The 25,997-nt window shown below is 36.8% G+C and overlaps 1 protein-coding gene across 10 annotated transcripts in view; it reads left to right on the forward strand.

The window, feature by feature from the left end:
- The window catches only part of FAM135A (family with sequence similarity 135 member A), a 135,207-nt gene that overhangs the window by 6,011 nt on the left and 103,199 nt on the right, over positions 1-25,997 (forward strand). For 8 of the 10 annotated variants that reach the window (XM_003897792.5, XM_009205456.4, XM_009205455.3 and 5 more), the window contains exons 3-5: positions 8,224-8,317; positions 10,122-10,237; positions 20,309-20,388. In XM_003897792.5, coding sequence (XP_003897841.1) covers positions 10,161-10,237; positions 20,309-20,388 — 157 coding nt within the window. In that variant the 5' untranslated portion in view covers positions 8,224-8,317; positions 10,122-10,160. Of the gene's footprint in view, positions 1-8,223; positions 8,318-8,355; positions 8,496-10,121; positions 10,238-20,308; positions 20,389-25,997 lie in introns of all 10 variants that reach the window. The other 2 variants (XM_021937401.2, XM_017957985.2) reach the window with 1 other exon arrangement.

Consider the following 25,997-nt stretch of genomic DNA (forward strand, 5'->3'; position numbering starts at 1 on the left):
AAAATTAGCTGGGCTTGGTGGCGCACGCCTGTAGTCCCAGCTGCTCGGGAGGCTGAGGCAGGAGAATCACTTGAACCCTGGAGGCAGAGGTTGCAGTGAGCCGAGATCGTGCCACTGCAATCCAGCCTGGGTAACAGAGCGAGACTTCATCTCAAAAAAAACAAAAAGTATTTCTGTTTTGGGCTTCCTGCTTATTCCTTTAGAGAAGGCCCAAGAACATCAATGCAAAATTAGACTACCTAGTATTAAATGTACTGCATTAACCTCCTTCTAGATTTAGAACATCTCTTGTGTTCCCATCATATTTCTGTTTAGCAAACTTGAATTTAATTAAATAGTATACCGATTACATGTTTTTCCCTCGGTTGGTCTCAGATCTGGAATGTCAGTCTCAGTTCCCACATATTGTCGTAGTGTGAGCCCCTCATCTAATTGTGTGTGAATCTGCTGTTCCTTCATTTGGTATCAGTTCTCATATGTCTCTCTTAATGGGAGCCTCTCATTAAATTGAGTGAACATTTCAAAGTATGTATATTTTTTGCACGACATGGCCCCTGAATCCAAGTTTACTACATTCTCTGGTGTTCAGGTGAAGAAATCAAATTTTTCTTAAAGCTAAAGGAAAAAGTCTGAATATATTGTGCTTAATGAGAGTGATATATTCGTCGCCAACGTGAGGCCTAAGGGATTTTTAAGGATTTTTAAGTTGGTCTGTAGGCTGCTTTTGCCTTATGTGGTATCTTTTGGGCATCATTATTCAGATTATCAGTATTAGGGGCTTTGAACCCATTTGTTTCATGTATGCTAACTTGGAAGTAGAATTAAGAAACTGGAGCTGTTGTCACTATAGTTTATGGAAGTAGTACCTTTTTTCCTTAGAGTGACAAAGGGGAGTGACTGGAATCTCCAATTTGTTCAACTTCTTTACCGTCTAGCTTAGGAGAAAGAACATCCTCAGGGCATCTGTGGGTTCATAATTCAGGAGTCAAGGCTGTTCCATGATTTCTGTGAGAGAATCTGATCATTCCCTGTGGTTTCCAGTCCATCTTGAGGGACCTCTGAGCTGTGACTCTTAGTTTCGGATGTGTCCATTTCCTCTTTTAGGTTCTGAAGCACTCATGAATTCTGACTATGTACAAGATAGTTAATTTTTTAGGATCACTGTGGATAGTGCAGGAACATCTCCCACATTTTTCCAGATATCTATGCCCGGACTCTCCTCTGTGGATATTGGATGTAACTCAGCTGAGCTAATGGGAGCGAAGATCCCTGTAAGTCTTAGAAACTTTGTATGGTTTCATGTACCTAGTACTATATTTGAAGGAGTTAACTATACACTCCAGCAGTTAAAGGGATGGCCTGGTATTCCTAGACTATACTATCCAGTAGAAATATGTGAGATGTATAATTTAAATTTTTCTGATAACCACATTTGAAAAATTAAAAATAAACAAGTAAAATTAATTTTAATAATAATTTAATCCATATTTCCAAAACATTTCAAGATGTGACAAATATTTTAAAAACATATTAATGAAATATTTATGTTCTTTTTTGTACTAAGTCTTTGAAATTCTTTGTATACTTTATACTTACAGCATACCTCAGCACACACTACTTTTTTTTTTTTTTTTTTTGGAGACAGAGTCTTGCTGTATCGCCCAGGCTGGAGCATGTGGCACGATCTCAGCTCACTGCAGCCTCAACCTCCTGGGCTCAAGCAGTTCTCCCACCTCAGCTTTCCAAGTAGCTAGGATCACAAGTGTACACTACCACACCCAGCTAATCTTTGTATTTTATTTAGAGACAGGGTTTTGCCATGTTGCCCAGGCTGGTCTCGAACTCCTGAGCTCAAGCAGTCTGCCTGTCTCAGCCTCCCAAAGTGCTGGGATTATAGGTGTGGGCCACCATGCCTGGCCCACACTACTTTTTTTTAGTGTTCTACATTTTTAACAATTAAGGTAAAATGTAATCTCACCAAAACGATAAAGCTATGTTTAATGGAAAAATATTTTACACTGCTTCTGTGTTTGGATTTTAATTTAAATTAATTTAAAATTAAATAAAATTAAAATTCAATTTTTCAGTCACAGTAGTCACATTTCACTTGTTCAGTGGACACATGTTACAATGGCCACCATGTTGGACAGAGCAGCTCTAGAGGACCAAGAATGTCTTTCAGATTAATCCATAAGTTTGTTTCTTTGAGAGTAAGCTAACTTTCCCCAAGATATTAATAAGGTAGTTTCAGATTGTTCACCCTATCAGGTTTGATTGACAGAGAAATCAGATCCCTTCTTGTCTCTAAGGGCTTTTCACATAAGTTTCTCACTTAGTTTCAGAGTCATTTCCTGTTTAGGGTCCCCCTCTAGCTTTTTTTGGATTGGTATTTGTAGTTTACTTGGCTGGATTCTCTCTTAGTGACCTAGGATATGACCCAGTAAGGAGCCCCATTTGAATAGACCTCCAGATGATTTCAGTTTTGTACCACTTTGCCAGGGCCAGTAGAACAAAATGAACAATTCAATCTCAGGTAAGTCAGCTGATTCCAATAATTTCAAAGGCATAGGTTTAAAGTAACAGGTTCCAAACCAGCCAGCAGACTGTGCAGGAGGGTCATGAAACGCTTAGCTTCTGGTAGGTACAGAGAGTTCCTTGCAATGGAGAATCTGCCATGCATCATCTAGGTAAAAGGAAAAAAGCTCTTTCTGCAAACTTCTTGAGAGGACAGACCTGAGTTTTTTTGGTTCCTGTGTGGCGTTAAGAATCTGTGTAAGCCAGAGATTTTGCACTGTTAGCACACAGAATGAATTTGCTCTGTTGCTGAATTTTGTTTGAAATACACAGTTTGTTTTGTTTTTATAACTAGTTGGTGGCATCTAAAATTAAGGAGATTTTACCTTTAGGGACAAAAAAGACTTCCAACTACCTCTTGAAAACTTAGAAGACCCCGATAGTGTTATGCCAGCAAGGACTGACTGGAGCTAAGTAGCCATTGCTCCCTATAGCTGGAAAACAAGTAGTTTATAAGAAGAGAATCAGACAGATCCCCTTTGAATCCAACAGTTCTCTGAATTTTTTTTCCCTTTCTCTCTTTTGCTTGCTCTCCTTTTCCTTTAGTCCCGTCTTTGTATTTTTCTTCTACCACAAAAATAAAAATATTTCTTCTTTTAGGCAGAGGGGAGGTAGTGGAAAACAGATTTATCAGCATCGTTATGTATATATCTGTACATGTATGTTTCTATTTAGGGGATAGTCAATACAAAGGAGGTATATTAAAGGAAATTAAGCAGCAACAGTAGAATAAAAAGCACAGCAGGATACAAGAGTAAGGGTGGAAGAAACTGCAAACAGGCCTTGAACTTATACTGATAAAGGAATTTTATCACTAAAATTTGTTCATGCATATTTCTGCTTTCAGTATATCAATGCAATAATTCCTTTCTCCAAGTTGGTTGAGTTTCAAGAGGAGACAGGTAATAATAGTTACTATTTATGGAATCTTTAATACTAATTTATTGTTCCTTAAATATTAAGTTGAGTATGGTGTGCCAGGCAATGGGAATACAGCAGTGAACAGAGTAGTCAGAATGTCCTGCCTTCATGGAACATTCATTTTAGTGAAGGAGAAATATTAAAGACTAATAAGTAAAATATTTAGTATGTTAGGTGGAGATAAGTGCTGAGGAAAAAGTAAAGGACTAAAGAGATATGGTATGCCAGGAATAGAGAATTAATATTTTTGATAGTACAGTCAGAAAAGGCCTAGCCAGGAAGCTGGTATTTGAGTCAAGGCCAGAGGGAAGTGAAGGAGTGAGTCCTGTGGATATCTGGAGAGAAGAGTGTTCCAGGGAACAAAAGTGCAGAGACCCTGAGGCAGGAATATATTTCATGTGTTCAAAGAGTAAAAAGGAAATAAGTATGATGGGAGTGGGGAGAATTGTAGGAGATGAAGTCAGAGAAGATTCAGATTACATCATATAATTTTATAAACCATTTTAAGACAATAAGATTTGAAGCCACAGAGGGTTTGGAACAGAGGAGAGAGACAAAAACTGGTTTTTTGAAAATAGCCTGAAGAGGGGGAATATATTATTTAGGGTAGAGTAGGTATAGCTGCTGTAACAAAAAGTTACGAGACATAAAAGTCTGAGCAGTCTAGGTAGGGAAGACATTCAGTAATCCACAATTTGTCCGTCTTTTTGCTTTACCGTTCTTGAGGACTTGGTCCTAATCTATGTGATCAAAACTAGGGACACTGTCAAGTTGGTATTCCAGCCTGTAAGAAAAAGGGAAGCAGATGAAGTCCAGAGCAAAGAATTTCCTTTTAAACAAGTACGGCAGATATTACATGTTTCTCTTCAGTTTACATTCCATGGATAGGATCACTTGACATCAAGGGAGGTTGGAAAATATAGTCCCAGGCTGGGTGACCATTTGGCTAAGAAGAAGGGAAAACAGACGTGACAAGCAGTCTACCACAGTCTGCCACTTTGGTCTACATTCTACCTATTGATAATATTCCTACATTTCTTCCTTAAGGGAGACAACCCATAGTACCATCCACTAGTTGCATTAATCCAAGCTCACTGAGAGGCACAGTGCTTTCAGATCTGCAAGTCCAGCAACCTATAAACAAATCACAATTATCTACTCCTCCATCCCTCCCACACATACCCAGCATATGATGGTGGATCAGAAACAGGAAAACAGTAATAAAATCTCCCATTTGGGAAAATAAACAATGAGAAAACTCTTTGCATGAGAATGAAGATCCTCACAGTGCATTAATATCCTTAGTTCTGCTTTCTGGTAAGAATGAATGCCAATATTCATTGCATTAAGATCCCTGTCTTTGCTGTCTGGGTGTTTCTTCCTTACATTAACCTCTGTGGCCACATCTGAAGTTGATGTTGAAAGTTTGCCCACTTTGAAGGCTATGCAGTTTTCATAGCCTGCTTCTTGCTCCTGCAGGTTTGCCAGCTTGCAAGTTACACAGTCACAAGCTTTTGCACCCTAACTTATGATTTATTTGACAAATATTATTCTGTCAGAAACATAGTAGGATTCTTACACGTTTCTCTCCATTCGGTTCTCTGTGCCAGTAACTACACCAAAGTTGTTTTCTGGATGTGGTTCTTAAGCCTGCCTTATTTATTTCTGTCTATGCACCCAACATCTTTTGATGGCCTCATTTTAATGAAGTACATTCTCATACCTCATTTTAATGATCACTGTCTTAAAATTATTCGAAACAACAAGCATTGGTGGGATGGCAGCATCCTTAATCTAATCTTAACTGCAGAGCTGGATCCCTTGGTTTTGTCAAGAATTCCTTTGAGCAAGGCACTGAACCTGATATGGGGTATTGGCTGCAAGGCCTCGCATTTAAGCGGCCTTATTTCTTTCCATCTTTGCTTACAAACTAGCCAATTCTTGCTTGAGTAAACATGGCAAAGAACCACCAACACCCAGTATTGTGGCATTTTTCATCTACTTTTTCTGGGGCTATGGGCTTTTTATGGGCACTAGTTTTGCAGATTATTGTAGCCAACAGTTTAATCAGTTGTTTTATTTCCACGTAAGAGTAGTTATTAGTATCATAGTAGTATGTTTTCCTTTTGCCTGCTACCTAATTACTAAGCTAGTACTGTGTCCGGAATTGGTGGGTTCTTGGTCTCGCTGACTTCAAGAATGAAGCCATGGACTCTTGCGGTGAGTGTTACAGTTCTTAAAGATGGGGTGTCCAGAGCTTGTTCCTTCAGACGTTCAGATGTGTCTGGAGCTTCTTCCTTCTGGTGGGTTTGTGGTCTGGCTGTCAGGAGTGAAGCTGCAGATCTTTGTGGTGAGTGTAACAGCTCTTAAAGGCAGCGTGTCTGGAGGTGTTGTTCTTCCCAGTGGGTTCGTGGTCTCTCTGGCTTCAGGAGTGAAGCTGCAGACCTTCGCAGTGAGTGTTACAGGTCATAACGGCAGCGTGGACCCAAAGAGTGAGCAGCAGCAAGATTTATTGCAAAGAGTGAAAGAACAAAGCTTCCACAGGGGTGGAACAGGACTCCATAGGGTTGCTGCTGGCTGGCTGGGGCAGCCTGCTTTTATTCCCTTATCTGGACCCACCCACATCCTGCTGATTGGTCCATTTTACAGAGAGCTGATTGGTCCGATTTGACAGAGTGCTGATTGGTACATATACAATCCTTGAGCTAGACACAGAGTCACAGAGTGCTAGTTAGCTAGATACAGAGTACCAATTGGTGGATTCACAAACCCTGAGCTAGACACAGAGTGCTGATTGGTGCACATACAATCCTCGGGCTATAAAGTTCTCCAAGTCTCCATCCAGTTCAGGAGCGCAGCTGGCTTCACCCAGTGGATCCCGCACCAGGGATGCAGGCAGAGCTGCTGGCCAGTCCGGAGCTGCGCCTGCACTCTTCAGCCTTGGGCTGTCCATAGGACCGGGCGCCACGGAGCAGGGGGTGGCACCCGTCAGGGAGGCTCAGGCCGTGGGGGAACCCACTCGCAGGGGGAGGAGCTCAGACACGGCTGGCTGCAGGTCCTGAGCCCTGCCCATCTGCCCATGGCGAGGGAGCCAAACCCTGCGCGAATTTGAGTGCAGCGGGTGAGGGGGGGGCGGGATCCGGCACAACCACCGCAGCTGCTGGCCTGGGTGCTAAGCCCTTCACTGTCCTGGCCTGGCGGTGCCGGCTGGCCCCTCTGTGTGTGTGCGTGCGCGCGCGCGGCCGCCGAGCCCACGCCCACGCCCGCCGAGCCCAAGCCGACGCCCGCCGGAATTCACACTGGCCCCATGAGCCCAGCGTGCAGCCCCAGTTCCCGCCGCGCCTCTCCCTCCGCAGGTCCTGGCAAGCAGAGGGAGGGGGCTCTGGCCTCAGCCAGCCCAGAGAGGGGCTCCCAGTGCCTCAGCAGGCTGAAGAGCCCCTCAAGCGCCACCAGAGTAGACGCTGAGGCCGAGGAGGCACTGAGAGTGAGGGCTACTAGCACTTTGTCACCTATCAGTACCACGTTTTAGGATTTTGTTATGGCAGTCTCTTAATTCTGATACTAATTTCTATATGAAGGAAAAGACTAACTTACTGAGAGGTGGTATGGGTGCTAGCTGGACCCAAATCCCAAACCTATATTTTAAGCATTATACTGTTCATATATATATAACATATATATTTTAAGCATTATGCTATTCATATATATTATATATTACTATATATTTTACACACACACACACACACACACGGGGAGGTGGGGAGAGAGAGAGAGTATACCTCTTCCTGATGGCTAGTTAACTTCTGAGATCAAGAACTTAGCTATACCTCATACTTACTACAATTCCTATCCTATAGTAGGTGTTCAGTAAATGTTTGAATGAACGAATACCCATTTTATACCTGAGTAAATTAAAGTATAGAGACTTGGCCAAACTTTACTCAGAATCAAAACCAGAACATAATCTAAACCCTGCACACAAGAATATATGTATTCTTCGACCTCATTTCCACAAAATGGGGAATATCTTATATAAAGATAGCATTGTTTGATCTTAGAAATAGTTACCATAAAATCTTTTGATGTGATTATTAAAGTTTAAAATAGCAGTTATGGGAGCTGGTAAAGTCTACATCTTTATGATGGAGAGAAGAAAAACTGTGTCAAAGAGTGAACATGGTCTTTATTCCAACATTTTTAGTACCTAAAATAATTATACCAGGGACGAAGATAGATTTTTAAAAAATTTAATCAGTATTTGAAATGTGAGGAAAACTATCCATAGCACATTGAAGCAATCGTTGTATCAAAATATTTTAAATTCTTTATACACACATACATACATATATGCATACATACACATACATATGCGTGAAATTTCAGAAATTACCTACTTAAGGAGTTACTTTAAAATGGTGAGTTCCACCTCTTAAAAATTAATGAGCTTTTAAGGTTTTGGGTATTCACAGCGGTTCCTACTGAACTAAGAAAGTACTCTATTTGTTACTGCACTTTGAATTATACGTAAGTGAATCCTTAATAGAGAGATAATAGTTAATGTTGATATTGAAATTGTGAATGAAAAAAATCTCTAAAACTTATAAGCCTTCAAAGGACATATATCTTTTATATAAATTGAAAATAGTAACTAACAAAACATAGGTTTCCTTAAGATAGACTTTTTTATGTCTACTATTTTGTTTGAGATGTTACTTTTTTTTCTCATAGGGGGAACGGTATATTTTTAACAACAGGAATCAGTAACTGGAAGTACAAGATTGGTTACTTAATAATGTTTAAAATGAGGCTTTGATCAGCAGAGGTAAGAATATAACTTTTTTTGTACTTGATTCTTAATAGATTCAAATATTTGCCAAATTTCTATGAAGAACTGATTCAAGAATTGGGAAGAGTCTGAGATTTTACCCCACTTGCAAGCTAACAAGTTAGTCTGCCACAGTGCCATGGATGTTGGCAGGACATGAGACTCATGAATCAAGGTGAAAGATGGTTTATGCTCATAGCACTAGCTAGAGTACCAGGTGACACCTGTATGTGAGTAGGTTGTGTTACAGGAGAAGAACCCTTAATTTGGGGAACCTGAGTCAACCCTTAATTTGGGGAACCTGAGTCTTTTAGAATGGACAATAAACCTGCCTGACTTTTTTCTTCGGAGGGAGGCTTTATCTCTATTATACAGAACAGTAAACAAATCTGCCCTTTGTTCTAGTATAAGACACTATCTCTGGCTTCTAAGATTGTTCACTATACAAACATCCTTGAAAAGATAGTCTGGAACAAAGGCCGTCTATGTCTCAGCTTGTGAGACGTGCAGAAACATGAGAGGTTTGTGAAGAATTATCTTCCAGCACTTTCTTACTCTAAACTGCTTTTTATACTTATCTTACTTAACAGTCCAAGAAGTTATTTTTAAAATATGTACTGTTGATAAGGATGATTGTTATAATTTGTTTTTAAATAGTGAAAAAATGGAAACTACTGAAATCACCCAACAATAGGGGATTGTTTAATTATAACATATTCCCAGTGTCATAGTTAACAATTAATGGCCGGGCGTGGTGGCTCATGCCTGTAATCCCAGCACTTTGGGAGGCCGAAGCAAGCAGATCACTTCAGGCCAGGAGTTCAAGAACAGCCTGGCCAACATGGCAAAACCCTGTCTCTACTAAAAGTACAAAAATTAGCTGGGCATGGTGGCGCACACCTATAGTCCCAGCTATCGGAAGGCTGAGGCAGGAGAATGGCTTAAACCCCGGAGGCGGGGGTTGCAGTGAGCCGAGATAGTGCCACTGCTCTCCAGCCAGGGTGACAGAGCGAGACTCTGTCTCAAAAAAAAATAATAATAATTAAAAATAATGTTGTAAAACTACATATGTAGACATATGTGTTGACTGAATAATTAAGTGAAATAAGCAAATGATAAAATGTACATGTGGTTTGATCCCACTATTATGTAAAAATTTTACAAATGCACACACATGAAGAACATACCAAAGTATGTATTTCAGTGGATGGAATTGTGAATGTTTTCTATTTGTGCTTGTCTAATTTCTTTCTTTTTTTTTTTAACTTCTTTGCAGTTGAATACTTTAGAATTTGTTAATAAAGGAAAAAATCTCTTTCTCTTTTTAAATTTAAAAGTGAAAAGTGATTTAAGAATTTTTTTCTTAAAAACCTTTCATGGGCTTAACTGGGGATTGAAGAGTGTTAATTCTTTTTTTGACTCTGGAGTTACTTATATGTGCAATGTAGCATAAGAATAGAATAATTAGGTATCTTCATTATTTAAAAAAGTTACTATCTATAAGAGATAAAGTTGAGTTTCTTTTAGCAATATGTTGTATTATCACATAAATGTCATCAAGGGAAACAAATCTTAGAAAAAGCATTCTGACAGGACAATCTTAAATTATAGAGAATAGTGCAACTTTAGGAAGTATACATTCTGGTGCTATTTAGTTGGGTTAGGTTAAGTACACTAAAATAATTTGTTTTCATTTTCTGCCTATATATCATATTCTAGAATACGTATAAATAATAGTATTTTTATAAGTTGGCATTTTTGTTATGCTTCTCATGATTTTTTTTCCCTTTCCTTAACAAAGGTGCTGTTATCAGAATAGTCTTCTGGGTATAAATTAAAAATGACTGAAGTTCAAGCAATGGTAGAATTCTCTGTGGAACTAAACAAGTTCTACAATGTGGATTTGTTTCAGAGAGGGTATGTATTTCACTGTGAAAATGATATATTTTACATAAAATGTACAGTTTAAATTTAAATTTAATTACATGTTTTTATTCCAGCATATATAAGGAAAGCAATGAACTATATTCAAGTAATTATTTTCTCACATAAATTTTATTTATTAAATAGATACATGAATTTAATGATAATGCTGGATATCTTGAACCTGTGTTTATGAATTTGTAGTGAGCCTTAAGAGGACTTTAATGTAAATGTATAAGGTCTAATTTTTGCTCTTTAAAATCTTATAGTATATTGGGGAAAAAATAAGGCATCCATACAAAACAACTAAACAGAAATACAAAGCATACATGATGAAGCTTATTTCACTTGATTTTTCTATATCAGTGAATGTAGTTTTATAATATCATTTTTAATTATTAACTATTACACTGTAACATGTTATAATTTAACAGTCACCCACTGTTGGGTATTTCATTTGTTTTCATCTTTTCACTGTTTCACAAAAACACTGTAACAGTAGTCTTTATCAGTAGTACCTATAAAGCAATTTAATAACTTCTTGGCCTTTTGGCTAAGATCAGTAAGTATATATAAGAGGTGCTCTAGGAATCAACAGAAAGACATATTTCTGATTTAGTATGTAAGAAAAGGCATTATGGAGGGATAAGATCAAAGTATAGTTAAGACTTGGATAGGCAAAGGATAAAGTGAAAGATCGTATTTGTAGAAGAGAACGGTATGATTCAATACAGCCACATGAATCAAGTGTTGGAAATAGAAATGAACGTGTTGTTTTTAAGAATATTTAGGGGCCAGGCATGGTGGCTCACCCTGTAATCCTAGCACTTTGGGAGGCCGAGGCGGGTGGATCACCAGAGGTCAGGAGTTCGAGACCAACCTGGCCAACATGGTGAAACCCTATCTCTACTAAAAATACAAAAATTAGCCAGATGTGGTGGTTCATGCCTGTAATCCCAGCAACTTAGGAGTCTTAGGCAGGAGAATCACTGGAACCCAAGAGACGGAGGTTGCAGTAAGCCAAGATTGAACCAGTGCACTACAGCCTAGGCGACAGAGCAAGACTCCATCTCAAGAAAAATTTAAAAAAAATTTTTTTTAAAGAATATTTAGGAAATTGGATATTTTCTAGAAGAATTACAGAAGAAAGTAGTACTTTGTTCTTTATTTATCTGCATTACTATAGAACAGTTAATTGAATACCTGTAACTATTATTACTTTTCTTAATCATATACTGCCACCATTTCTTTGTCAGTACTATCTGAGGTTTCAGGCTTCCACTGGTGGTCTTGGAGTTTATCACCTGAGTGTAAGGGGGGACTATTGTAGGTAGTGAATTGAACCTTTTATCATTATGAAAAGACACTGTTTATATCCTAGTAACTTTTTGCTTTGAACTATTTTGTCTAATAATATTATAACGTCAGCTTTCTTTTAGTTAATGTTTACAAGATACATCTTTTTCCATTCTTTCACTTTCAGCCTTTCTCTTTCCTTGTATTCTGTATTAGTTGCAAACAACATGTAATGGGATTTATATTTTTCATTTTCATTTTCTAGGGCATTTTTTGTGTTTTAAGTGGAACATTTAATCCATTTATATTTAATGTAATGGCTGATTTATTTGTGATTATATTCATTCTTTCTTATTTTGTATTTTCTATGTCTTCTCTTCATTTGCTCTCCTATACTCTTTTGTTTCATGTTCTGATCTTTGCCAGTATTTCAGGCTTATTCTTCAAGGGGACATTTGCCTTTGCCAGGTTCTTAGGGCATTACCAATCTAGGGCTAACTTTTGTTTCTTTAATGAAAAGTTTCAAACATAAAAGTATAGTAAACACACAGCTGTCAGCTAGCCTCAGTTACCAAAGTTTTTTCTTCCTATTTCACCTGTTGTTTCCCCCAACTGTTTTTTCAGTATGTATCTCCAACAGAGAAGGACTTTTGTTTTTAACATATTTGTAAAATCATTGTTGTACTTAAATGAATGTTTAAAACAATTGCTTGATATCAAATAATCCAGTGTACACGGTTCCTCAGTCATCTCATAAGTGTGTTCTTAATTATTTGTTTGAATCAATATTCACCCCAAAATTCATAGCTTGCATTTGGTCAATATGTCTCTTATGTTTTCCAAAATTTATAATTGATGGTTTAATCTGAAGGATTGATTAAATTCCAAGAGTTTTTGAGACGAATCTTCAAGTGATGCTATGTACTTCCTATTGCATTGCATCAGAGGACATGTAATTTCTGACTTTCTCTTTTTTGTGATATGATTGATTCAGGTATTTTATCAACCTCATGGACCCATTAAACAGTTCCATATCACTTAATTGATGGTACCCATTGATGATCTTTACCTAGAGTCGTTATTTTACTAGGGGTTATAAAATGCAGATATCCAGGGCTGGGCGCGGTGGCTCACACTTGTAATCCCAGCACTTTGAGAGGCTGAGGCGGGCAGATCACCTGAGGTCAGAAGTTCGAAACCAGCCTGGCCAACATGGTGAAACCCCATCTCTACTAAAAATACAAAAAATCAGCTGGGCTGTAATCCCAGCTATTCAGGAGTCTGAAGCAGAAGAATCACTTGAACCTGGTAGGCAGAGGTTGCAGTGAGCCAAGATTGCACCATTGGACTCCAGCCTAGGCAATAAGAGCAAAACTCTGTCTCAAAAAAAAAAAAAAAAAAATGGAGATATCCAAATTCTGTTATTCCTTATACATTTATTACCTGGAATTCTGTGAAGAATTTTGCCTCATTATTTGGTTATTCTGACATATAGTTTACACAGAAAAGACATAATAAATGTTTTATTATTTCTCCTTAGTTACTTGTTTTCAGACTATTTTGCTGTTGCCGTAGCGTATTGCACGTACAATCACTTTTTATTTTGTGCCAATATGAACTCATGGATTTTCAACATATTTACTGATAATATTGTGTCACTATCAGCCAGGCGCGGTGGCTCACGTCTGTAATCCCAGCACTTTGGGAGGCTGAGGCAGGTGGATCACCTGAGGTCAGGAATTTAAGACCAGCCTGGCCAACATTGTGAAAACCCTTTCTCTACTAAAAATACAAAAATTAGCCAGTGGCACACGCCTGTAATCCCAGCTACTCGGGAGGCTGAGACAGGAGAATTGCTTGAGATTCAGAGGCAGAGGTTGCCATAAGCTGAGCTCGCACCACTGCACTCCAGTCTGGGTGACAGAGTGAGACCCTGTCTCAAAAAAAAAAAAAAAGAAAGAAAAAGAAAAAAAATATTGTGTCACTATCCTTTCTGATGCTTAGAGGGAGCCTTTCAGTTTGGTTTCTGTGAATTTCCCACAGGACAGTCTAAGCAGTGTTTGATAATTTTCTTGTTTTCTATTATGATATAGGTGTTGCAGACTCTTGTACATTCTTTGATCCAGACCTGGAGTCAGCCAAGGAGTCCTGGTTCCTTTTATTAGGAAATAGTACTTAGAAATCATAATGTATACACTGAAGGTACACATTTTGGGGTCATTTCTTCTAAGTCCTTTCAGTTAACAGCATTAGCAAATACTTTGTTTTTTATTTTATTTTTTTTTTTGAGATGGAGTCTCACTCTGTCGCCCAGGCCAGAGTGTACTGGCACGGTCTCAGGTCACTGCAACCTCCGCCTCCTGGGTTCAAGCGATTCTCCTGCCTCAGCCTCCGGAGTAGCTGGGATTATAGGTGCTGGCCACCACACCTGGCTAATTTTTGTATTTTTAGTAGAGATAGGGTTTCACCATGTTGGCCAGGCTGATCTCGTACTCCTGACCTCATGATCCACCTGCCTTGGCCTCCCAAGTGCTGGGGTTACAGGCATGAGTCACCATGCTCGACCACAAATACATTTTTAAAAGAAAAATACATGATTAATGTATACTGATATTTCCAATTCTAGTTTAAGTTTACAAGGATTTTACTTTTTTAATTTTATGTTTGTGTCTCTTTTTACTTATAGAGAAAATCTTTGTTCCTAGTAATGTAGATCATTACTTACTTTATGTATGTGTGTGGACATTTCTGTGTAGAATAGTTTCAAAATAATACAGCATTACCATCAAGACCATAAATATTGAAAATTTCTTCATGATTCTTTTTTTTTTGCCAAGATATATCCCATGAGGAATAGGCAGTCAAAATACTGTTTTAAAAATCACTTGAAGTAATTCTCTGTGGAATTACAATCAAGTAGACATACATTACGTTTATTTGTTTCAGGGTTGTTTAGGGATTGACATTTTCTTTGTTTTATAATTATATAAAAAATTTACATGGGTCCAAAATCAAAACTCTGTAAAGTCCACTATATTGAGATAGATCTCGTTTTGATCCCTGTACCTTCTCTCTCCTCATCCCATAGATAACCATTTTGTTTTTATTAGTTTTTGGTATATCCTTTTATTTTTTTTCCATTTGAAAATAGAGGCAAATAAATATATAGTCACACCCTTCCATCTTACACAAAGGTAGCATAGGATACATACACTCTGTACCCTGCTTTTGTTGTTTAAAAGTGTATCTCAGAGGTCACTCCTCTAAGTGTGAGTGATTAACATTCGGGTGGTAACACCTGAATCCATCATATCACAAAAAAAAGAGACAACCAGACATTATATGTCCTTTGATATAATACTGTAGGAAGTACATAATCAAACCTTTAGCTTAACCCACCAATTTTAAATTTACAAAAATCTAAGAGATATGTCACATTCCTTTTTACAATTGCATTTTACACCATTGTATAGTTGTACCATAGTTTATTCAACCAGTCCCCCTATCGGACGTTTTGTTTTTATCTTACATTTTCCAATTGCAGTTAATACTACAATATTGCAATTGCTGTTGCAACTAATACTACAATCTGCATATATCATTTAATATTTTTGCCATACTATCTTTGGGATATCTTCTTAAAAGTGGGCTGTTGAGGCAAGGGGTAAATGACACCTATTTTTGCTCTTTTTTTGCCAAATTACATTCCATATGGGGTTGTGCCATTTTATGATCTCACTAGTGCTGTGGTAGAATTCCTGTTTACCCACAGGCTTGCCAACATATTACACCCATGCGCCATTTAACTGCATTTTGGTCAGTGACAGACCGCAAATATGACAGTAGTCCAATAAGATTGTAATGGAGCTGGAAAATTCCCATCACCTCGTGATGGTAGTAGCTTTGGTAACCTCGTAGTGTGATACATTACTTTTTCTATGCTTAGATACACAGATACCTACTATTGTGTTATAATTGCTTGCAGTTTGCAGTACAGTAACATGGTGCAGATTTGTAGCCTAGCAGCAATGGGCTATATGGTATAGTCTGCCTGTGTAGTATAATCAGCAGGTTTGTGTAAGTACACTACATGGTTCACACAGTGACGAAATCAATCTAAGGATGCATTTCTCAGAATGTATCCCTGTTGTTGAATGAAGAGTGACTATATTTTGTTAGATTGTTGGATTTCTGTCATTCTGATAGTTGAGAATGGATATATTTTTGTAGTGAAAATTTATAGTTTTTTAAGTTATAAGTGAAATTGAACTCTTTTTGTATATTTAGAGTCATTTGCATTTCTTTTTCTATGAACTGTTTAATCATACCTTTTTTTTCATCTTTCTGTTGGTTGATTGGTCTTTTTCATCTCAATTTTCTTCTCAATTAAGGTTTGCTGGAATATATCAACAGATGGCCTCAGAACAAAAGCAGTTTAATTGCTTTGCCTAATTCACTATGATTTTGCTTTCCTTTAAATTTTCCTTGGTAATTCCATACTATCTTGTGAGCTCTTCAATACTTTTACAGATATACTTTTTATACTTTACCTGGCATTGTCTTTTAGCAAGAGGTTGTTCTGAATAACCTAGCCGACCACAGCTCTTAACATGGAAGTGTTTTATTCTTTGATTTTTGAATTTTTTTTATCTCTTACTTCATATATTTTTTTAAATAATTAACTCATCCACATTTAAAATTTTGGGGCTGGGTGCAGTGGCTCACACCTGTAATCCCAGTGCTTTGGAAGGGAAGCAGGTAGATCACTTGAGGTCAGGAGTTTGAGACTAGGCTGGCCAATATGGTGAAACCTGTCTCTCCTAAAAATACAAAAATTAGCCAGGCTTGGTGGTACACGCCTGTAATCCCAGCTACTCCAGGGGCTGCGGCATGAGAATTGCTTGAACCTGAGTGGTGGAGGTTGCACTGAGCAGAGATTGTGCCACTGCACTCCAGCCTGGGTGACAGAGTGAGACTCTGTCTCAGAAAACAAAGAAAGAAAGAAGGAAAGAAGGAAGGAAAGAAAGAAAGAACGGGAAGGGGAGGGGAGGGGAGGGAAGGGAAGGGGAGGGAAGGGAAAAGATAAGGTAACCAGGCATGCCTGTGGTTCCAGCTACTCGGGAGGCTGAGATGGGAGGATTGCTTAAGCCCAGGAGGTCGAGGCCGCAGTGAGCCATGGTTGTACCACTGCACTCCAGCCTGGGTGACAGAGTGAGACCTGTCTCCATAAGAAAAAGAATAAAAGAAAAAAAATTATTTATCTAAAAAATTTTATACCTTTTAAAGTAGCAATAATTTTAATAAAAAATGTATTTACAATAGTAGACTGCTTTCATAAATATCAGATGAACTTTATTTAAAATAATATGTATATTTGCTTTTAGTGTTTCTTTCCCTGTATTTCTAACACCTATCACATAGATCTTCAATAAGTGATGAACAAATGGCATTTAGGGAATATAAATTACTATATGGTGTTCTAGTAGTATATATTAAATGTGGGGATTAAAAAATTTTTTTAACACTTTATTGACATAGCATCTTATAAAATTCTGCAGAATCAGTGATCACATATTTTTATGATAGGCTGTTTTAAAAGTATTTTGCTTTTTCTGTTTTTTATCCTTCCATTAATTTCTATTTTAAAAACATAATTATTACCAGAAAATCTAATTAGGAATCAAATCTAATGATTCATAGTGTGCATATTCATCAACTAAAGACGTATTTTTTCATCTAATGTTAGGTGAGATACTATCATGGTGCTAATTGTGGGAATACATAAATGGGTGGGAAAGCTACAGCCTTTGGACCAAATCTGGCTTGATACTGAGCCAAACCCAGCCACGTCCATTTACTTAGTTTATAGCTACTTTTGCTCAGCAGTAGAAATGAGTAGTCACAGCAGAGACTATGGCCCACAAAGTAAAAATATATTGTCAAGCCCTTTAAGAAAGCTGTTGACCATTGGTATGGAATATTTAGATATGGTTTCTTCCCTCAAAATGGTTAATATAGAATGGACTTTCCCTGATACATTCTAACAGAGAGGTGGCTTTCTTTTCATATTTAAAAAATTTTTTTGACAATTTAAAAATTGTATATATGAAGTACAATGTAATGTTTCGATGTATGTATTAAATCAAGCTAATTAACATATCACTTCACCTACTTTTTTTTTGTAGTGAGAACATTTTAAATCTATCCTTTTAGGGATTTTGAGATATACATTATTATTAACTGTGGTTACCATGCAGTGCAATAGATCACTAAAACATATTACTCCTGTCCAACTGCAACTTTGTACTGTTTGACCAACATCTCCTCTTTTCCCACCCCCTGCAATCCCAGCCTTTGGTAAATACCATTCTACTCTCTGCTTCTATGAGTTCAAGATTTTTAGATTCTGCGTATAAGTGACATCATACATTATTTGTCTTTCTGTGCCTGGCTTATTTCTCTTCACGTAATGCCCTCCAGGTTCATTCATGTTGTTGCAAATGACAGAATGTTCTTATTTTTTAAGGCTATCTGTAGTATTCTGTTGTGTATATATACTACATTTGCCATTCATTATCTAGTCATCCATTGATAAACACTACAGTTGCTTCCATTATCTTAGCTATTGTGAATAATGCTGCAGTGAACACAGGGGAGCAGATATCTTTCTAATATACTGATTTCAGTTCTTTAAATATGTACCGAGTAGTGGAATTGCTGGATTATATGGTAACTCTATTTTTAGTTTTTTGAGGAACCTCCGTAATATTTTCCATAACGGCTGTGCTAGTCTACATTCTCACCAACAGTGTGCAGTGATTCCTTTTTCTCCACATCCTCACCAAGACTATCTTTTCTGTTTTCTTTTTGATAATAGCCATTCCAATGGATGTGGGTGATTCTCATGGTGTTGATTTGTATTTCCCTGATAAATACAGATGTTGAACATTTTTACATCTCTGTTAGCCATTTGTATGTCTTCTTTTGAGAAATGTTTATTCCTGCACTTTGCCCATTTTTTAATTTGGTTATTTGTTTTCTTGAAGTTGAGTTGTTTGAATTCTTTATATATTTTGGATATTAGTTCCTTATCAGATGTATAGTTTACAAATATTTTTTGGTTTGCAAACATTTTTTTCCCAATCTGTGGGTTGTTTCTTCAGTCTGTTAATTGTTTCTTTTGCTCTGCAGAAGCTTTTTAATTTGGCGTAATCTTATTTGTCTATGTTTGCTTTTGTTGCCTGGGCTTTTGGGGTTATATCCAAGAAATCATAGCTCAGAACAATGTAATAGAGCTTTCCCCTTGTGTTTTCTTCTAATAGTTTTGCAGTTTCAGGTCTTATGTATAAGTCTTTAATCCATTTGAGTTGATTTTTTATATGGTATGAGATAAGGATCTAATTTCACTCTTCTGCCTGAGGATATCCAGTTTTCCCCACACCATTTATTGAAGAAACTGTCCTTTCTTCATTGTGTGTTCTTGGCACCTTTGTCAAAAACCAACTGACCGTAAATGTGTGGGTTTATTTCTGGAATTCTGTCCTGTTGCAGTGGTTGATGTGTTTGTTTTTATGCCAGTACCATGCTGTTTTGATTACAATTGCTTGGAAAGATATTTTGAACTCAGGGAGTGTGACCCTTTTTTTTTTTTTTTTTTTTTTTTTTTAGTCAGAATCTCACTCTGTCTCTCAGGCTGGAGTGCAGTGGTGTGATCTCAGCTCACTGCAAACTCCGCCTCCTGGATTCAAGCAATTCTCATGACTCAACCTCCCTAGTAGCTGGGACCACAGGCACATGCCACCATGCCTGGCTAATTTTTTGTCTTTTTGTTAGAGATGGAGTTTTGCCATGTTGGCCAGGCAGGTCTTGAACTCCTGACCTCAAGTGATCCACCTGCCTTGGCTTCCCACAGTGTTGGAATTACAGGTATAAGCCACCACGTCTGGCCACTTTGTTCTTTTTGCTCAAGATTGCTTTGACTATTCAGAGTATTTTGTGGTCCCATACAAATTTTAGTATTGTGTTTTCTATTTCTGTGAAAAATGGTGTCAGATAAATGCAGAGTTTTATTTAAATGTCTCCAAATTTTAGCAAACACATACTGAACACTTAACTGTGTGTAAACCAAGGATTGTGAATGTACGCTATAAATAAGACATGGTCTCTGTGCTGAGGAAGTTTAAAATGAAGCGTCTACCACTGTTTAGTATTAATTTGCTTTTATATCGTATATCTTTACATTTTAAAATAGCAATATTTTGCTTGATCTTTAGTCAAAACCTTCAAAATGGAAAGTTGGAGAGTTCCTAGAAAACTTTGCTCTCCCCTGCTTTCAAGGTTCCCACTGATTCCACTTCGATTTTTTTCTCAGTTTTCTCATGTTTTCAAGCAGTCCTCATCTTAATCTTAACAAGTCATCTAACTTTATGGAGTTTTATCATGCCCCTTTAAAGCCAAGTGAAACAATGAAGCTCTTAGATGCTTTTCTAATTCCACAGGTTGCTATCACATATAAAATAAAAAATATTGTATGTATTGTATCTGTTTCTTTCATTTATCTTTATATATACTGAGTTTCTCTTTTGGTTTTATGCCATGCTTACATTTGATATGTAAGCCTGATTTTTTTTTTCCAACAATAGTATGTTATGGGAGACTGATATAATTAGGTCAACTTTATTATTTTAATACAGATACAAATGTGGAAGTTGGGGCATTCCATATTTTTAAATATGTTTTGAAATAACTTCCTTGTTTATTTTGCTTTAGTTTTTACCAGATTCGTGCTTCTATGAAAATTCCATCAAGAATTCCCCACAGAGTAGAAGCTAGTTTGTTACATGCAACAGGTAAGCCAAGGAATATGTTCAAATTTAAAAAGTAATCTGAAACAACATTATAATGGCCAATAACTTTTCATAAATTTTTTTCTCATTACAGATATAAGATACCAAATAACATCATTATTATAACCATTATAAGAAATATATTTGGGGCCTCAGTAAAACAGACTTCATTATAGATACTCTATCTCCTTCTTAGATTTCTTACAATGAGCACATCAAAGAATGTATATTAAAGTTTCATGAAAACAAACGTAGGATTGGTATCCATTATATCATATAAGAGGCAATGTACAAAGATACACAGTAAATGGGAACATGTAATTTGACTTATGATTATAAAGGTGTTTTATGATAAAGTTTTATGGTATGCATTTTGAGGACATTTTTTAAACCAGTTTTTTTTTCTGGATTAGGTTCTCTAATTATGAAACAGAGCCAAAAGGCAATGTAGGAAGGTATGAAATAGACATGTTACAGCAGCTTTGTTAGTTACTCATATTCTAAGGAGAGACACCAGCATTAAAGGGGTTAAGTTAAAACAGCTTTCCCAATACAATATATGCTGTGTCATTACATGTAGTTAGAAAATGAACCAGTTAATGAAACATTCTAAAGAGTTATTATGTAAGCCTAATATGAAATTACTAATTTTTAAAGCATCATAAAAATAATAAAATACACTGACACTAGAGCTATGCTGAGCATAATTCAGTCCATTTTGAAATTTTAAAAAATTTGTTAGGTATTTGAAGTGTTAAGGATTGTCTTTTATCATACTGTGGATACTAAAATGTTGGTTAATGTTAAATTTTTTATTTTTTATTATTATACTTTAAGTTCTAGGATACATGTGCACAATGTGCAGTTTTGTTTACATATGTATACATGTGCCATGTTGGTTTGCTGCACCCATTAATTCATCATTTACGTTAGGTATTTCTCCTAATGCTATCCTTCCCCCATCCCCCGACCCCACAACAGGCCCCACTGTGTGATGTTCCTCTTCCTGTGTCCAAGTGTTCTCATTGTTCAGTTCCCACCTATGAGTGAGAACATGCGGTGTTTGGTTTTCTGTCCTTGCGATAGTTTGCTCAGAATGATGGTTTCCAGCTTCATCCATGTCCCTACAAAGAACATGGACTCATCCATTTTTATGGCTGCATAGTATTCCATGGTGTATATGTGGCACATTTACTTAATCCTGTCTGTCATTGAGGGACATTTGGGTTTTTTCCAAGTCTTTGCTATCGTGAATAGTGCCACAATAAATATACATGTTCATGTGTCTTTATAGTAGCATGATTTATAATCCTTTGGGTATATACCCAGTAATGGAATGGCTGGGTCAAATGGTATTTCTAGTTCTAGATCTTTGAGGAATCGCCACACTGTCTTCCACAATGGTTGAACTAATTTACACTCCCACCAACAGTGTAAAAATGTTCCTATTTCTCCACATCCTCTCCAGCACCTGTTGTTTCCTGACTTTTTAATGATCACCATTCTAACTGGTGTGAGGTGGTATCTCATTGTGGTTTTGATTTGCATTTCTCTGATGGCGAGTGATGATGAGCATTTTTTCATGTGTCTGTTGGCTGCATAATTGTCTTCTTTTGAAAAGTGTCTGTTCATATCCTTTGCCCACTTTTTGATGGGGTTGTTTCCTTTTTTCTTGTAAATTTGTTTTAAGTTCTTTGTAGATTCTGGATATTAGCCATTTGTCAGAGGGGTAGATGCAAGAATTTTCTCCCATTCTGTAGGTTGCCTGTTCATTCTGATGGTAGTTTCTTTGGCTGTGCAGAAGTTCTTTAGTTTAATTAGATCTCATTTGTCAATTTTGGCTTTTGTTGCCATTGCTTTTAGTGTTTTAGTCATGAAGTCCTTGCCTATGCCTATGTCCTGAATGGTATTGCCTAGGTTTTCTTACAGGGTTTTTATGGTTTTAGGTCTAACATTTAAGTCTTTAATCCATCTTGAGTTAATTTTTGTATAAGGTGTAAGGAAGGGAACCAGTTTCAGCTTTCTACTTATGGCTAGCCAGTTTTCCCAGCACCGTTTATTAAATAGGGAATCCTTTCCCCATTTCTTCTTTTTGTCAGGTTTGTCAAAGATCAGATGGTTGTAGATGTGTGGTGTTACTTCTGAGGCCTCTGTTCTGTTCCATTGGTCTATGAATCTGTTTTGGTACCAGTACCATGCTGTTTTGGTTACTGTAGCCTTGTAGTATAGTTTGAAGTCAGGTAGTGTGATGCCTCCAGCTTTGTTCTTTTTGTTTAGGATTGTCTTGGCAATGTGGGCTCTTTTTTGGTTCCATATGAACTTTAAAGTAGTTTTTTCCAATTCTGTGAAGAAAGTCATTGGTAGCTTGATGGGGATGGCATTGAATCTATAAATTACCTTGGGCAGTATGACCATCTTCACAACATTGATTCTTCCTCTCCATGAGCATGGAATGTTCTTCCATTTGTTTGTGTCCTCTATTATTTCGTTGAGAAGTGGTTTCTAGTTCTCCTTGAAGAGGTCCTTCACATCCCTTGTAAGTTGGATTCCTAGGTATTTTGTTCTCTTTGTAGTAATTGTGAATGGGAGTTCACTCATGATTTGGCTGTCTGTCTGTTCTTAGTGTATAGGAATGCTTGTGATTTTTATACACTGATTTTGTATCCTGAGACTAATGTTAAATTTTAGTGAATTATACATAGTGTAGAGTTTATCTTCCTGAAGACTTATTAAAATTCTCACAGAGCTCTGTTGCTTATGACAAATACACACACACACACGCATACATATATATACATGTATATGTGTATATACATATATTTTGTATATTCATTCATCTTAAAATGAAAAAGAATTTATTCTTAGCTTGGCATACGTGTTAATGTATATATTATTGCCATAATAGGTCTTCTTTTGTAACTCTACTTTCACAAAACATAGAGGTAACAAAACAAGCTGACATGACATGACAGATTTGGTGTACTCTTTTGAACATCCTTGAATGTAGTAGACTAGATTTCTAGCTCAGTTTTATCTCTTGACGTTGCCAGTTGAGAAAATCCTCAGACTTTAGTTTGTGAGATATCTTTCAAGATGGCAAGATACTTGACATATATTCCACAAGGTTAAATAGGCTAACCACTTTTAAGTAATACATTTTAAAAATGTTTGTTCCTTATTATAAAGTTTCGAGAGAAATAATGTCAAACCTGTGAGTATTAATTCATTTTGTTTTGAGACGTAGTCTTGCCCTGTCGCCCAGGCTGGAGTGCAGTGGCGTGATATTGGCTCACTGCAACCTCCACCTCCTGGGTTCGAGCAATTCTCCTGCTTCAGCCTCCTGAGTAGCTGAGACTACAGGCGTGCACCACCACACCCAGTTAATTTTTGTATTTTTATTAGAGATGGGATTTCACCATGTTGGTCAGGGTAGTCATGATCTCTTGACGTTGTGGTCCACCCACCTCGGTCTCCCAAAGTGCTGGGAATATAGACATGAGCCACCACACCTGGCCTGAATATTAATTCTTGACGACTAAACTTGTCCTTGTATGAGAACCTGAGAGATTTTTTGAGATTGAGTTCATAATTTGTACTGAAGTTAAGATTTTTGTATTTTGTTTCATTTTAATATGGAATTAATAAGGTAACATTACTTTTTAAATGTTTGGATGTGAAATTAGTCAGTTTAACCCAGAAAAATCTAATCAATGGAGAAAAAAGATAATTCTGGAAAGAGAAATGGGGAAATGGTAGAAAACAGACAAAACCAGATAAATTGTAAATTCTCAGCAAATGATTGATTCAAAGGCCAAAAGGAAGTGTGCTAGAAGAAAACATTTGCTGAATTCTAAATTTCAGTTACTATATAGTCTTACTTGTGTCAAACCCAACTATCTCCTTGTTATGTTAGGCAGATTTTGCCATTTTTTCCTTATTCCTTTTCTGAACGAATAGATTTAGAAATTCTTTACATTTACAAATAAAACATTTTAAATCATTGATTTAGCCATTAATCATTTAGCATTTCTCTATATCATACAGAGCATTGTTTCTACTTTGTTTTTCGCAGATTCCAAATAATTACCTCAGAGGACTGGAAATTTTAACCGTGCTTGGTTATTACAGATTACATTCCAAGAAAGATTTTGAATGTCAAAATAATGACTGGTGGACAAAAGTATCATTTGAAAATAAAATCTTATCGGTTAGATTTTTAGGTTGGTGTAAAGGATAGAATTAAGTGTCATAATATTTGATTTGGTTGATGTGTTTCATTAAAGACTATTTTCTTCATAATGTTAACTTATTCCTCAAGTAAATTCCTCTTTTAGTAATAAGTTACCTTGCCCTAACTTTATGGAAACATTTCTCTACCTCTGCTTATTGACTTGTGAGTTGAAGATAAGGAAGGGCATCAGAAATAAATTGTCAAAAGATTTAACAGTAACCCCTGATTACTCTTCCTAGTCCAGTGGCCCTCGAGTGACCATGCTTGCTGCTACTTGTATTACAGTTCAGTCAGGAGCACCCTTTTCAGGTGTGGTAGTGGCATTATCTTGGTTAACAATAGTTTAGAATTATGACTCTGGGCAGGAACCTCAGAGTCTATTCATTGCAGTGATCTAAAGTCAGGTGTGTCATTCAACAACTTCTGACCCTTGAGAACAGTTTATATCCTGATAACTCAGAGTGGATGCTATGTTTTAAAGGACACAGATGTACTTTATGGCAACAAGGAAATGTCCTTTCTATATTTTCATAGCATGTCACATCTTATAGATGTTTTTCCAAGGCTATTTGAGTGTTTTGCCTTTAGTAATTTATGAGCTAAGTACATGACTGAGACGTTTTTGGTCTGTCAGTGACTATTTACAGCAACAACTGAGCTTTCAGATCCAGTGAATGTTCATTTATTATTATGTTTGATAGTGACAGGGTGGTGCTACAGATTCAGTCAAGATTCTTTCCATACATAGTTTCAGGGCATGTAACCATTCAACCTTTATTAGGTTACACCTGATCTGTGCATTAACAAGAGAATATTGTGATATTTGTATTTAGCCTCATCTTATACAAGAAATGTCTTCCATTTGACATTTTATTTTCCAAATGAGTATGTTTGTTCAATGTTGTCAGTTTTACCTTTATTTACTCACCAGAAAAGTGGACATTTTATAGCTGCTCAGTCCCTTCTTTGTCTTTTGAGAGAAAAAAATATTCTAGAAAAGATAAAAATGAATTTATTTTATGGACAACCCTATTTGAACCAAGTTCCGTGATCACTATTCTTCATCAACTAAATACTGGTTGGAAAGAATTTATCTTTTATAAAAATTAACAGAAGTTATAATTCAATCTGTAGATCATTTGTATGGCAGAAATATTACATATAATTAATGTTATTCACGAAGTAATGTTATTTTGACATTATGAGAAATTGTGTCAGAAATGCCCAGATAAAGTACATTCTCTTAGCCTTTTCCTGAGTACTTACTTTTTTTTTTCCTTAGTTATGACTAGATTTAATCATTGCTGCTGCCAATTAAGTTTCTAGCTTCTGATACTCAGTTGCATATAAAAGAGTATGAAATGTAGTGATCTGATAGTTT

Source organism: Papio anubis, chromosome 6 (assembly GCF_008728515.1).
Source record: "Papio anubis isolate 15944 chromosome 6, Panubis1.0, whole genome shotgun sequence".
In the NCBI taxonomy this organism is placed as follows: domain Eukaryota; kingdom Metazoa; phylum Chordata; class Mammalia; order Primates; family Cercopithecidae; genus Papio; species Papio anubis.